Source organism: Pipra filicauda, unplaced genomic scaffold (assembly GCF_003945595.2).
Source record: "Pipra filicauda isolate LSUMZ 115617 unplaced genomic scaffold, ASM394559v2 scaffold226_size1812527_pilon, whole genome shotgun sequence".
Classification (NCBI taxonomy): Eukaryota; Metazoa; Chordata; class Aves; order Passeriformes; family Pipridae; genus Pipra; species Pipra filicauda.
This window is the reverse complement of record NW_024104339.1, coordinates 488,202-502,232: the sequence shown is the minus strand read 5'-3', so window position 1 is coordinate 502,232 and position 14,031 is coordinate 488,202. Positions and strand designations below refer to the sequence as shown.

At 54.6% G+C, this 14,031-nt stretch overlaps 1 protein-coding gene across 1 annotated transcript; it reads left to right on the top strand.

The window, feature by feature from the left end:
• Window positions 1–1,716: 1,716 nt before the first annotated feature.
• Window positions 1,717–9,783, top strand: NT5M (5',3'-nucleotidase, mitochondrial). The gene is made up of 5 exons (XM_027743089.2): window positions 1,717–2,058; window positions 5,387–5,487; window positions 5,849–5,909; window positions 6,307–6,421; window positions 6,603–9,783. The coding sequence occupies exons 1-5, from the start codon at window positions 1,795–1,797 to the stop codon at window positions 6,758–6,760; spliced, it is 699 nt and encodes a 232-aa protein (XP_027598890.1). The 5' UTR covers window positions 1,717–1,794; the 3' UTR covers window positions 6,761–9,783.
• The last annotated feature ends 4,248 nt before the right edge of the window (window positions 9,784–14,031 follow it).

The window sequence follows — 14,031 nt, the reverse complement described above, 5'->3', positions numbered from 1 at the left end:
TTATGTAATTTAGAACCAATGAACATTAATTAATTTGTTAAAAATGTATAAATATGTGAAAAAGGAATGAATTGGTGTTTATTCTTCGCAATGATTTTGGAGGTATTTGGCAACAGAAGGGACTCACAAGGATCATCCAGTCCAACTCCTGGCAATGCCCAGGACACCCTAACAAACCCACCATGTGCCTGGCAGCATTGTCCAAACACTCCTTGAGCTCTGTCAGCCCTGGGGCTGTGACCACTGCCCTGGGGAGCCATAAACTTCTATGTATTCCCTCCCTGCTTAGTCAGGAACATCCAGCTGTGTTGAAATCCCATTCCTCGCAGGGAGCAAAATGCCTCCAAGTGGGAGTGAAAGCACAACACAGACTTGAACTTCCCCCGTTTGCCCTCCCAGCCTCACTGCTGGGTTCACCACCCAGCCAGTTCTCCTTCCCTCACTGTGACCTTCCCCAGGTCACCTGATTCCTACAGTGCATTTTCATGCCCTTTCTATGATCGAAGGATAATATATTCCACTGGAAAACATTCTGGACTTGAAAAATTAAATATAGTGGAACTGTATTATTGCTGTCAAGTAAAATCTTTCCCAGCTCAGCGATTGCCTAATCCTGTCAGTGCCACTTGGAGAGCTGCCCCTTCTCCATCAGTTTTAACCCTCACAGCACTTTTTGACCAGATCTTTGGTCCCGTGTCAGAACATTCGTGGTGCTGTCGGTGCTTCTTTGGGGTCACGGAACCGGCTTTTTGGGCTCCGGCTTTTAAGGGTTCCCGACACCCTGGCCACAGCGTGTCCCCTCCGCGTGAACTGGCAGAAAAGGGTGTATTTTATGCAAAGATCACGTTACTGTGCCCCTACACATCTGCGCCCCCAAAACCCACCATCTCTGCAGGCAGGGACGGGCATGGGGGCAGAGGGCGGGATCAGGGACAGGGTCCGCAGCAAGCGAGGGGAAATGGAGAATCCCCAAGACTGAAAGAGAGGGAAACTGAGGCCGGGAGGAAGGGAAAGGGGAAGGAGAAGGGGAAGGGAAGGGGAAGGGGAGGGCGCGGGGCCCGGGCAGCCTTAAAGCGGGCGGGCGGCGTGGAGCAGCCGCGCTGTCACAGGCGCTTGTGCCGCTTTAAGGCGGTGCCGGCGCTCCGGGCTCGGCCCAGCACCGGGAAGAGGAACTGGGCTTTGCACTGCCGGGTCGGGGCGAGCTCAGCGCCGGGCACCTCCGGGCACCGGCACCGGTACCGGTCCCCCCCCGCCGCCCGCTCCGCGCTCGCTGCCAGGGAGGGATGGGACGGGGAGGGGGAGGACGCGCTGGGCGCCAGGACGGGCCTTTGCATCCCCCCCGCAGCCCCCCGCAGCCTCTCTGGTCCCCCTCGCATCCGCCCCTCCGCTCCTTGCTTCTGCTGCAAAGGGATGCGCTTGCCACGGCTGCCTGCTGGCGGGGTGCCTGCTTGAAATAAAGGCCCCTCTTTTAGCTGGAGAGCCCCCCATCTCCTTCCTCGAGCCCCTCATCCCCAGTCCTGAGACCCTTATCCCCTTCCCCAAGCACCCCATTCCCTGCCCTGATCCCCATCCACTGTCCTGAGCCCTCCATCCCTGAGCACCTGTTCCCTTTCCCGAGCCTCCCATCCTCTGCTCCAGGCCCCTCATCCCCTGCCCCAAGCCTCCCATCCCCTTCCTTGAGACCCCCATCCCCTGCCCTGAGCCCCTCATCCCCTTCTCCAAGTCCCTCTTCCCCAAACCCCCTCCCATCTCCTTCCCGAAGCCCCTCATCCCCTTCCCCCAGCCCCCTCCACCATGATTTTGCTGAGCTGCTTCTTGCACCTGCGGCCCCGGCACTGCAGCCCCTTGGCAGGGCTGGGCAGGGGGCTCGGCCCCGCCGGGGGGTCCCGCAGGGCCCTGCGGGTGCTGGTGGACATGGATGGGGTGCTGGCCGACTTTGAGGGAGGCTTCCTCAAGAAGTTCAGGGCCAGGTACCCCGACAAGCCCTACATTGCCCTGGAGGACCGGAGGGGCTTCTGGGTGTCGGAGCAGTACGGGCGCCTGGGACCTGAGCTGAGTGTGAGTTGTGCATCCCCCGGCTCTGCGTGTGCTCTGGCTGGGGCTGGAGCTCGGCCCCGCGGGACCCCCTGACCCCCAGGTCGTGGGTGCAGTGCTGGGGAGGGCTGTGGGTGCTGGCCAGAGCTCCCACCAAAGCACAGGTACAGGTCTGCACACAGGAGAGCTTCCAGTGTTGCCTTTTTCCCCAGAAATCCAGTGTCTCTTTCATAGAAGCATGGGATGGTTTGGGTTGAAAGGGACCTTAAAGCTCATCTCGTTCCAACCCCCTGCTGTGGGCAGACACCTTCCACTAGACCAGGTTACTCAAGTGGTCTAGTGGTCTTTTTCCCTGCATTCATGGATGGAGATACATGCAAGGAAAGGAGATGTTTCAGAATATCTGTCTTAAAATACCTCAAATTGCATAGGTGGCTTTTTCTAGCTCTGATTTGGACACATGGATTGATACTGTTCCTAGATGGATTATTTAGCTCCTCAACAGCAAAGTGAGGGGTGGGATGCAGCACAAAAGTTGAGAGCAAATCATGCAATTAATGCTTCATGTAAGGGCTTACTTAAAATTAAAACAACCCCAGACCCTCCATGCCTGAAAATTACTGTATTCATTTTAATGATTAAAGCCTAAAAGCAGAAACTCTCTTTATGTTGTACTTTATCGTTTAACAATGGGCTGACCATAGCAGAGAGTAGGTTTCTGCCTCTTCAAGTTTCTCATCTCATCCATGGATTGCAGTTGCACTGGTTGAAAGGTGTTACAGCAAATAAAAGTGCTCCTGTTTTTAGTAGGATGATGGCTACAAGGAAAGGAGCAGGAATAAGGTCCGGAGCTCTCCCATGGGCAAAGTCCTAAACATCTTGATGAGCTAAAGAAATAACATGTCCTCTCTGGGTGGGATTGACGAAAGGGAAATGGAGAACGTCATTCATGCAGTAAAGCAGATGTTAAAAGTTTGGCAGGGGTAATGCATGATAATGAATTTTTCTTCCTTGATCTTAACTACGTTGGATGTGTTAAATGAAGTGAGCTCATCTTGTGTCTGCTGTGATCATGTAAAACCACTGAAACCTTGGGCTGAACAAGGAACAAAATTTCCACAAATCGACCTCAGAGCAGTCCTGGTTTCACCCATGGTTTCAGAACAGGGATGAAGAGAACAGGATCTGCTTTGTGGATGTGTGCACATGGGCCATTCCAGTCCCCCTCCTCAGAGAGAACCATTGACCTGATGTAGGGGACTAGAAAATAGAAGCTGAAGAGTCCAATGAGCTGCAGGTCACAGCTCTGAAAGAGAGAACAGCTCAGCAATGCACTGAGCACACAGACCTGGAAGGATGGGAAGCCCTGGACAGGCGGGGAAACTCCTCATGGGGAGACATAAGAAGAAGGAATTTGAGGGTGTGTCCTTCTGACACTTGGTGGGATTCCCAGCCCAGGGGATTTTTCCATCTACTGGGCCAGCATGATGGTTGTGCCACAGAGAGTTATTCTGTCTCTGGGAGCTGAATGGGTCTTTTCCTCAAGATGAGCTTAGTTCTTCCCTCCTCAAGCTTGATCGCAAAATGCTTTTTAACATAATTGGAAGCGGGATAACTGCGGAAGTCCTTGCTGAAAGAAAACACTTCAATGCAGTTTGAAGTGCTCTGCTGCATCAGGCTGTGTTTTTCAGGTGTCTCTTGTGCAACTGCAGTCAGTGTCTTAAAAATAGAACATCATTGCTCACTAATTTGAAGCAGAGCAACTCTAGTTTGAATATGTACCTGACCCCATGGCAAACTTTTAGGGCAGCTGTTCTTGCCATGGAGCCAGGAGGCATTTCTGCTGGCTCTCTGCACAAATCAATGTGTTTCATTTTGGACAGCCACGAAGAAGGCTTTTATTCCCTCCTCTGATCCACCGATGTTTTCTGCTGCTTGGGCAAAAGGAAAGAGTGCAACAGAGTCTCTCCTTTTTAAATTGGGTGTCTGGTCTTGTCACGTTACTTAGGATTTTTGAGAAATACAGGGTTTGATTCTGGCATGTCATGTTAAAAGCTCAATGCCCAAATATGTGATGGGTTGATGCATTTACCTTCCTGAGAGGAGGCGAGGTGTGCAGCCCGTGTCCTGGCACTGGCTAAAGCAGGATGGGACTCCTTAAGCGATCCTGTGTTTGCTCTGGGGTGTTGCTGCCCTGAGCTTTGTAGTTCCCAGTAAAGCCCCAGTTGCTCATGGTTGCCTGCTTTATTCCCCCAGTACAGGCATAGTAAAGGCAAAATGTGGTGGTTACTCACTAGATTCCCACTCATCAGGCAGGAGGGAACTGCCAAGTGCCAGATTGCGAGAAGGCTGGGATGGGCTTGAAGTTCCTTTTGTCCCTGTTCCTCTCCCTCAAATTTAGAAACAGAAGTGTTCAAAATGAAAATCAGTCCTTCAGGGCAGAGCTCCCTTCAAAACTTCTCCCAGCTGCATCTGCAGCTCCTCAGCTGCATCACAACACCAGGACAGGGCTGCTTCTGCTTCTTCCCAGCTCTCCTCCCCAAGGACCTGGTGTTTGTGCAAAATAATTGCTTTCCTTGGCGCCTGACAAGCTGTTACCTGTTTGAGGCAGTGCAGGGGATGCTGTTCTTTAGAGCTGTGCTGGATCCATAGCAGGCAGCCCCTGGACTCTGCCCTCATCCCAAGGTTTTGTTCCCTGTGGTCTCATCTCTGTTCTCCCTGTGCTATACCATTGCATCCTGGCTGCTGACCTGGATGTTAAGTGTTTCAAATCCTTGCCTGGAGATGCTCTATTTGCTTGGTAGACCTTGCCCAGGCATCCCTGAGGAAGAGCATCTGCATTCATCCTGACATGTGGTTCATCCTGTAATATACTTGCTCCTGGGAGAGCAGCCCGGCTGCTATTTTAAGTGATCTCATGGAGACAAATAGGCCAGACAGCATCTGTGCCTGAGCAGCATCACATTACAGCAGGGCTACCAGGCCACGTCAGCTGGATCCTCGTGGGTCCATCCCTCTGGACCCACACCCAGGGTTTGGGTCAGATCTGGATAATCTCTTGTGTTTTGCCTTGAAGGAACGTGCTGCTCCCTCTCTATCTGGGGCTGCAGAGGCAAAACCAAGTCTGTTGCAGAGCATCTCCAATCTAAATTGAATGGAATGGGTGCAGATTGGCAGGTGGGGACCAGAGGCATCCACAGAGGCAGGGGGAGTTAGCAGGAGGGGACTGGAGCTGGTGCTCCCACCTTTCTCACTGTCACCATCCTCTATCCTCACAAAAGGTGAGGAAGACTTGCATGCCAGAAGAGTAGCAAGAAGCCCTGTGCAGTAACTGCTCTCTTTCCACTCACAGGAGAAAGCCATCAGCATCTGGGAATCCAAGAACTTCTTCATTGAGCTGGACCCGCTCCCTGGGGCTGTGGAAGCTGTGAAGGAAATGGCAAATTTGGCAGAGTGAGTAGGAACCTGCCCCGTGGTGTGGGGATGGACGGGGGAGTAGCTGTGGCTTTGCAGGCTCATCCACCTCCTGGCAGAAGAGCTGATACAACATCAGCATTAAAAATAAATTGCCCCCAGCCACCAGGGATGGGAGGAGAGAGAGGGCTTTGATTCCTGGAGCAGTCACCAAGAACATCAGCCATGTGCAGCCCCTTCCCGTCAGCTCTGCTCTTGTGCTGGGGGTGTGGGTGAGATCCTATGAGATGGGGGATTAAATCACCCTGGTTTGGTCTGTGTGTGGTGGGGGGTCACCTTCGGGGTCCTGCCTGCTCTGGCACAGAGTGACACTCTGCCCCTGTTTTTCTCCTCGTGGCAGCACCGACGTGTTCATCTGCACAAGCCCCATCAAGAAGTACCGCTACTGCCCTTACGAGAAGGTGAGCAGGTCCAAATCTCAGCTCCCCCTCCTGTCCAGGCTGCCCAGCAAAGCCAGCTGACCCCTATATGCCTCCAGCTGTAAAATGGCAACAACATTTCCCTGTGCCATCAGTTTTGTCCCTAAGCATCTTCACAGAGCAGCAGCTCCGCCATCAGCTGAGCTCTACCATTTGCACACACTGAGGTTCTTGGTCTTAGGATTTCATCACGACATCAAAAGCTGCTGGGCTTTAAAAGAACTTATGCTCCAGCAGCATCCAAATCTATCCCACTAAACAACTTATTAAGAGAGAGATTATCCCTGTGTAGGGGCCAGGGCTGATTCTACTCCATCAAGCAGCCCCTGCCCCATCCATCAGCCTTCCCTGAGCTCACCTCCTGCCTCTTGCCTTCCAGTATGCCTGGGTGGAGAAGCACTTTGGCCCTGAGTTTCTTGAGCAGATCGTTCTGACGCGGGATAAGACAGTGGTTTCTGCTGACCTGCTTATAGATGACAGACCTGATATAACAGGTAAGAGGTGAGGGCTGAGGGAGTGCCTGGATGCAGCCAGTGATGGGTGTTGGTCCCTCCATGATTTATTAGGCTCTTATCAGGGTTTTGTATCTTCAGGCTCTTCACGTTGGAGCAAAGTCAACCTCAGTGTCTCGCAGGGGAGTTGTCCAGAGCACTGAACTCTCTCCTTGCTTTGCAGGGGCCGAGCTGAACCCCACCTGGGAGCACGTGCTCTTCACTGCCTGCCACAACAAGCACCTGCAGCTGAAGCCCCCCAGCCGCCGGCTGCACTCCTGGTCCGATGACTGGAAGGCCATTCTGGACAGCAAACGCCTCCCACCCGGCCAGGCCACCTAAACACTGGCCTCCCACGGCCACCTGGGGCTGCAGCCACCCCCTCGTGTCCCTGTGGAGTCCTGCTGAAGGCCAAAAGCATGGATGGACAGACAGACAGATGCTGTCCCTGCTGTGGAGAAGAAGAGGAGGGTGAGCTGAAGCACCACAGCCACCTGGACCTGGAAAACAGACCCCAGCCCAGCTGTGCCACAAGAGACCAGCAGCAGGATTGGCCCTGTGGACCTGACAGCCTGGCCAGGGGGCATTTCCCACTGGCTCCTGGGGTCTCTGTGCTGCATCTGCACCCCCCACGAGGCCAGCCTGGCATTTCTGATGGACAAGGTCCCCCTCAGCGTGTCACTTCCCTTGTCTGGTGCACTGCAGGGCACAGACCAGCTCTCTACCCTCCCCTCTGCGTTACAGTCGGGGATCACGTGGGTGATTTGTTTTGTCCACAGGCTTTCATCACAAGGGGCTGCCTCGGGGGTGTTTTCCCTCCCAGTGCCTGGATCTGCAGAGAGGGGTGGCTGGAAGGGCTGGGGGAGCAGGTGGATGCTGCCCAGGCTCCCTGCACTGGCTCAGCTGGGCTGTTTCTTGCAGCTGATGCAATGGGATGGCTAAGTGCTTCCCTGCTGGAAGAGTCCCTGCAGGGGGATATGGGGACAGTACCATTCCTTCCATGGATCAGGCTGTGCAGAGAGAGCCCTTGAGGCACTGTCACACCTGAGATGTAGCCATCCTCCAGCTGGTGGAAGGGATCCCCACTTCTCCTCCTCCCCAAGAAGCTGCCACAGCTTCAGAGCTGGGGCTTTAGAGCTGATTTGGGATGAAGAGTGGGGCTCTTCTCCCAGCTGCTCATCGCCCATGAATCACTCAGAGCATTTCTGGAGCAGCAAACATCCCAAAGCCTTTGGTGTGGAGCTGCCTGGGAAGATGCCACTGGTGGGGGGAAGCTGGACTGGTGGAGGAACTACAGCATAGCTGAGAAGGGGGTGAAGCAGAGGCCTCATGGATGTCCAGAGGACAGCTTTGGGGTTGTGATTGTGGAGGATTGTCACAACCACTTCCATGGATGCTGTTTGCAGTTCTCACATGCTGCAAGGGAAGATGTTTGGGTAGATGTTGCTGTTAAAGGCCGGGGAGCTGGTTTCTGCTGGGGTAGAGTTAATTTTCTTCGCAGAAAACAGCCCCATAGCAGCTGCTGTGAAGAAATTTAACTCTATGCCAGCCAAAACCAGCACAGGAGCCCATCAGTGGTGCCCAGCAGGCTGTGTCACAGAGTCAGTTTGTTCTGCAGCTCCACCACTGTCCTGGCTCTGTACGTCCAGGGTCAGAGCATGTGCCAGCCACCACTGCCAGGTGACTGTGCTGGGCCTGATGAGCTCTGGGAACAGCCAACGCTGCTGGGAAGCTAGAGGTGAGCACCAAAAAGGGAGTGTTTGGACCAAGGGACAGCTCCAAGAGGGATGCTTTTGGCATAGCTGTGCCCACATCTTCTTCCTTCCCTGTCTGGTTCATTCCTGCCTCTCTGAGCCCACAGCAGTCTGGCCTTGAACTGCAGCAACCTGTCTGGCACCAGAAAGCAGCCACTGCTGCTGCTCCTCTGCCCAGCCCCAAGAGAAAGGACATCCCAGCAGCTGGGAGAGCCTGGCATCCCCTCCCTGCCTACGGCACTGCCATAGGACAGCCACGACCTGGCTGTCCCGAGTGGGAGCTGGCACTGGACTGCCCCAGGCAAAGCCCCAGGGATGCACCAAGTGCATCCCTGCTGACCCCACAGAGGCCATCAGCCCTCAGTGCTGTGTGTCTCCACGCTGTCTGGGATCCCACCGTGTGCTCTTGGCCCAAGGACTTGCTGGCTGCAGGGGTAAAATTCCCCACTGGGACACATAGCCCCATGGGCAGAGGTGGTAGCCACGGCTTGGCTGAGATTAGCCACCCTGTGCTCCTTGCTCACACCTTTGGCTTGGCTCTCCCCTCTCCTTTTGGCTGTCCCCAAAAGGACATGAGCTTAAAGCTACATAACCAACAAATAACCCAATTCAGCAGTGGCAGCCAGACCTCCCCATCTGGGACCTGGAGAGGCTCTGGAAGTGGTGCTTTGGAACCTGTGCCTTCCCTGGCTGCTGCAGGAACAGGGACAGAGCCTACATTGACTTGAGGCTTTCTGAAAGCAGTTCTTTGGGGGGGGGTGCACAAAGTTGACATGGTTGGCCCATGGTTGGCCCAAGGTAATGGGAGTTACATACCACAAGCAATTTTTTTTTTTTTTTTCACTGTTTAAACCACTGTGTGCTTCTCTGGGTGGTGAGTTTGCTTTGGGGAGGTATACTTGGGATGTGCAGCCCCCTGAAATGCAGCTCCCTGGCCAAGAGCTGCTTTGGATGCAGGGTTTGCAGGCTGGGAGCTGGGACAATGTGGGAGCACCATGGGCAGCCCCCACAGCTGCTGAGCATCACAAACCCTTCGGCTCCACCAGACCCCCACTGGCTGTCGGCCCCTCTCTGCAGCCGGGGTGGCTTCATGGGATCCAACCTGTTTTTTTCCCAATGGTACCATGTGAACACGAACTGCCCAAGCGCTCCAGAGCCTTCTCACTGCCCATCCTCGAGCCAAAACAAGCTGGCACATCATTACAGCAGCTGCTCAAACCTGTCTTCTTCCCCCAAGACAGGGGCAGACCCAAGGGATGTAGCTCTCTAGGGCCAGCAGGTCTTTTCCCTGTGCTGGGATATGATGCCAGAGACACCACACGGGTTCACACCAAATACACTTGAAAGGAGAGCTGGAGTTGTTTGTGCTTGAGGCTCTGACTCGATGCACAGAGATCCTGAGCAGGTAACTGGCCTGTTTGCTCCCACCACACTCGGGACCAGGAGGTGACTCTCCTTCACCGACGGATCAGCCTGTTCATCATTCAAGCCCAAATGTGTCCAGCTGGGATACACAGAGCTGTTATTTTTGAATGTACATTTATAGACCTGAGGCAAATGAGGAGCATTGCAATAAACACTGGGCTTGATTGTCATCCAGCTGCCTAGAAATGGAGTTTGGGTTTGCAGTTTCCAAGGCATAGATCTATAAGGGAATGAGGGGGTCACCTCCAGGCTTGGGAATGTCCCCCTTGTCTAAAAAACCTGGAACCAGCCCTGCTGCCCTGGCAGTGCCAGCACCCCATTAGACACAGTCCCTGTGGGTAGAAATAAAGCTGAGGGGTGGTTTTGGGAAGAGATCATCTTCTTAAAGGTCTTTTATAATAAATAAAGCCATGAAGTGTGTCCGCTGTTGGGCCACAGAGCAGAAGCTATTAAAGGGGCTGGCTCTCCCTGGGGTTTTGTGCCTTGTTGATCACTGCTGGCTGCTCCACATCCACACATAGAGGCTGTGAGGTGTCTGTGGGCTTCCCTTGCCCACCGTGGGGCCATGACACAAGGATCCCTGTGTTTGACCAGCACCTGCATGCTGTGAGCAATGCCATAGCCCAGCTGGACACAGGGGACCAAAGGCAGGGAGGAAGGACTTTAGGATCATACTAGCAGGGCTGGGAAAATCATAGGATCATGGTCAGTGCCACAGCTCATGCCTGAGATGTGTGTTTCTGGGCCTGAACCCTGCTCGGCTGTGGCTGGACAGCCTGAGGCCTGGCTCTGCTCCCCATGGCACCAGGTTCAGGAATGTCCCATAGTAGTGAGACAGCGGGGAGGATTGGATATTGGCAGCAGGGTGTGTGGTCCTTGCACTAGTGTGACTCCAGGACATGACACAAGGTGTGAGCAGGATCACATCCTTGAGCTGGAGGTACAGTCCTGCTGAAGCCAGGACACCAAGGGTTTCCCAGCCTTCAAGGGACAAGGTGATTTGGCTGCCAGCTTGGGCAGCACGGCCTGCACTGGGTATATATCTCCCCAGGGTGCTGCTGTGGGGACCATAAAGCTGCCCCAGGGCTGGTTTGGGTAACAACCACCTCTTTGCCCTTCCAGCTGCTTCCTGGGGCTTCCTGGTACCAAGTGTTGGACCCCAGTTGCTTCTCCATCCCTACTACCTTCACCCTGTACTGGAGGCTCTGGAGAGGACACTGTCCTTTCCTGGCACAGGGACGAAGGCAGCGGGTTTGACACCAGCTCTGCTCTGAACTGAGACTGCTGAGGGGGGGCACTGGGGCCAGGATTACATGTTTCCCAGCAAAAGATGGAGCAAGGTGGAGGACCGCAGCATGATGGAACATCACGAACCGTGGTCTGCAGATGTGTCCGTTCCTCCACGCTCTCCTGAGTGCCTTTTTGTCCCTTGAAAAGCCTCAGGTTGTAGATATCACGTATCTTCCAGGTGACAAGCACAGTTTCCAAGGCAGGGAGAGGCGGAGAGAGGGGGAACGAGGTGGTGGTGACCTGGCCCTGAGCACAGAGCATTGCTCCAGGCCAGTGCCAGTGGGAGCCTTCCCACCCTTCCTATGGGCAGGAGCTGCTGGACAAAGGTGCACGCATCCACCTCCCTTAGGGGATTCACCCTGAGAGCATCCCACTTTGTCCCAGTCCTAGCTGGACTAAGATTGCAGGGTCTGGCAGGGCAGGGGCAAGCGATGCTCACACCTGGATCTCTTGGAAGAAGTTGCCACGAGGGTGTTCATGAGCTCTTCCTCCTGTTGGCTGATGCCCAAATAACTCCAAGTGGTGTGGAATCCCGGTGGAGAGGGAGAGTAAGGAATGCAGGGGCCAGCTGGGGCCAGCCCTGACGCAAGGGCAGCGGGTGGTGTGGGACAAAGCCAGGGCAGGGGATGGAGGGAGGATGAGTCACCCAAATACGCAGGAGGGGAAGGAGTGAAGGCAGCGATGGCTCAGCTGGCGGCAGCTGGATGGGGCTTTGATCCTGCCACCATGCCCAATTTTGGGAGAGGAGTGTGATGGTACCCCAGGGCCACTGCTGGAGTCAAAGTTTGGAGCCCTGTGGTGCCCACACAGTGTGGGCAGGACATCCATGTCGATGGAGTAGGAATATCCACTAGAGGGGACTGTGGGATCACTTGTAGGAGCACACTGCTGCCAGCCTGTGCAAAGCAGGATGTGGCCAGTCCTCCTCCTAGCCCTCAGCCTTCCCAGTTATTCCAATGCCCTCTGCATCCCTCCCGCTGGACACTGCAGGCCAGGGGGTCACAACTTACTGGGACCAACTGGAGCACAGTGGGGTACCGAGAGGCAGCTGCAGGCACTGGGAAAATCATAGGATCATGGAAGGGTTTGGGTTGGAAGGGACCTTAAAGACCATCTAGTTCCAACAAGGGTACCTTCTACTGGCCCAGGTTGCTCAGAGCCCCATCCAGCCTGGCTTTGAACACTTCCAGGGATGAAGGATTGTGAAATGTGGAACTGGGGAAATGTGGGAATTGGGAAATGTGCTGGGCTGGCCCCTGCCAGCTGCTGAGCCCCCTCCTGGACACTCATTTGCTTCCTCCTCAGTGCGATGGGGCAGAGAATGAGATGGGCAAAAGCATGAACAACTTGTGGGTTAGAAGATGAACGAGGAGTCTTTAGGGTCCATATAGAAAACCACAGCCTGCAGACCCTTGACCACCCAGGACTTCCCTCTTCCTCCTCCGTGCCTCCCTGCTCAGCTCTGCCCCTGCTTCCCTTTGGGCTCCCACAACTCTCCCAGGGCTGAGCTGCTTGTCCTGTCCCTGAAAGCCTGAAAGTCCCCCCCCAGGGACCTGGGAGATTACTTTGCCTTTTCCTCTCACTCACCCTGAAGCCAGAGCCTGTTGAGGGGAGAAGAGTGGGGGCAAAACTGCCAGTGGGGAGGACAGGCAGAACCTGGCAGTTTCCACTTGCCCTTCTCTTCTACTTCGATACCACAATATTGTTTCCATCCTGGTTGGATTAATGGGATTTGCTTCTCTATTGGTACACAGGGACTTAAGTAATGCACTCCCCTGAGAGGAATCAATTTCCCTCACCCCAGCAGTTCTAGGGAGGCCAGAGCAGTGCCCACAGTGATAGGCTGCATCAGCTTTCTCCTGTCCCTCAAGGCTCCACACACATTAAGCCCATTCTCCTGGCAAAAATCTTGCAAAATGTTTATTTGTGACTATGTTAACAAACATGCTTGGGGAACATGTTGTATTTAGATGTGAGCATGCCACCTTCTCCCTGCCTCCCTGGGGCCAGGACTGTGGGCAATGTGGGGCCAGGGCTCACAGCTGCCAAAAACTGGCTGACGCTGCACTGGGAGCACCGCCGGGACCGGCAACCCCGAACACGAGGCCCCCTCGCCTCCTGCTCCCACCAACCACCAAACCTGCCAGCAACATCCCACCGGCACATTTTTCCTGGAGGTTCCCAGCTAATGGCTTTTTCCTAGAGGTCCCCAGCTCGTGGATGCAGCTGGGGAAAGAGTCTGACCAGGACCTCGTAGAACCCTGGTGTCCTGCAGCTGATGGCACATGGACACAAGGGCTCCAGGGATCCCGTCCAGCTCTGTAAACATCCGTCATAGGGGAGGGCACTGGTGTCAGGCCACCCTGTGGGCAGAGACTAGTGGAGCTGAGCTTGCACACCCCACTTCCATGAGCACCCTTGACAGGCCTGAGCTCGTCCCCATCCCTCACCCACCTGCTTCTCCTCATCTGACGGGTGTCAGAAATGTGTCCTGGGAGAAATGGTGCTGCTCCTTTCCCAGATCAGACTCATCCTGAATACACACTATTTTAAACTCTAACTTGCCAGATTTGTGGGAACTTGCCTCAGCTGTGTCTGGGTCCGATCCCCCATATCTCGGAGTCTGCATTCAGCATCCATAGGTAGCTGGGGCTGGAGCTGGGTCTGGTTTCCCGAGGTCCAGGGGAGGGAGATAAAGAGCAACAACTGAAGGGCTGTGAGTGAGATACCAGATGAGAGCACTTGAGATTCTATGGATATATAACTGGCTGTTCCCAAGCCCCACAGGTCCCCTGTGACCTGCTGGGTGCCCATGGCATGTTTCCATCGTGTCATCCCAGTGGGAGTCCCAGTCGGGCAGCACCTGCTCTTCCTTCACTGCTTACATATCCGTGCAGTGAGTCATCCAGTGGCTCTTGGGGATGGCTTCAAAACACCAGAAGACTCAGAAAAAGTCCCAAAGGTGCTGAGAGATGCAGCAGGAGCAGCTGTGAATGCTGGGAATTGGTTTCTGTTTAGTAAAAGTGAGTCGGGGGGCCCCATTGCTTGTGCCAGGGGATGTGTGAGGATGAGGAGCAGTTCGTGCTGCACGAGGTGAGCCCTTTCCAGGAGAAGGGATGGGAAAGGCAGGGACCTGCTGCACAG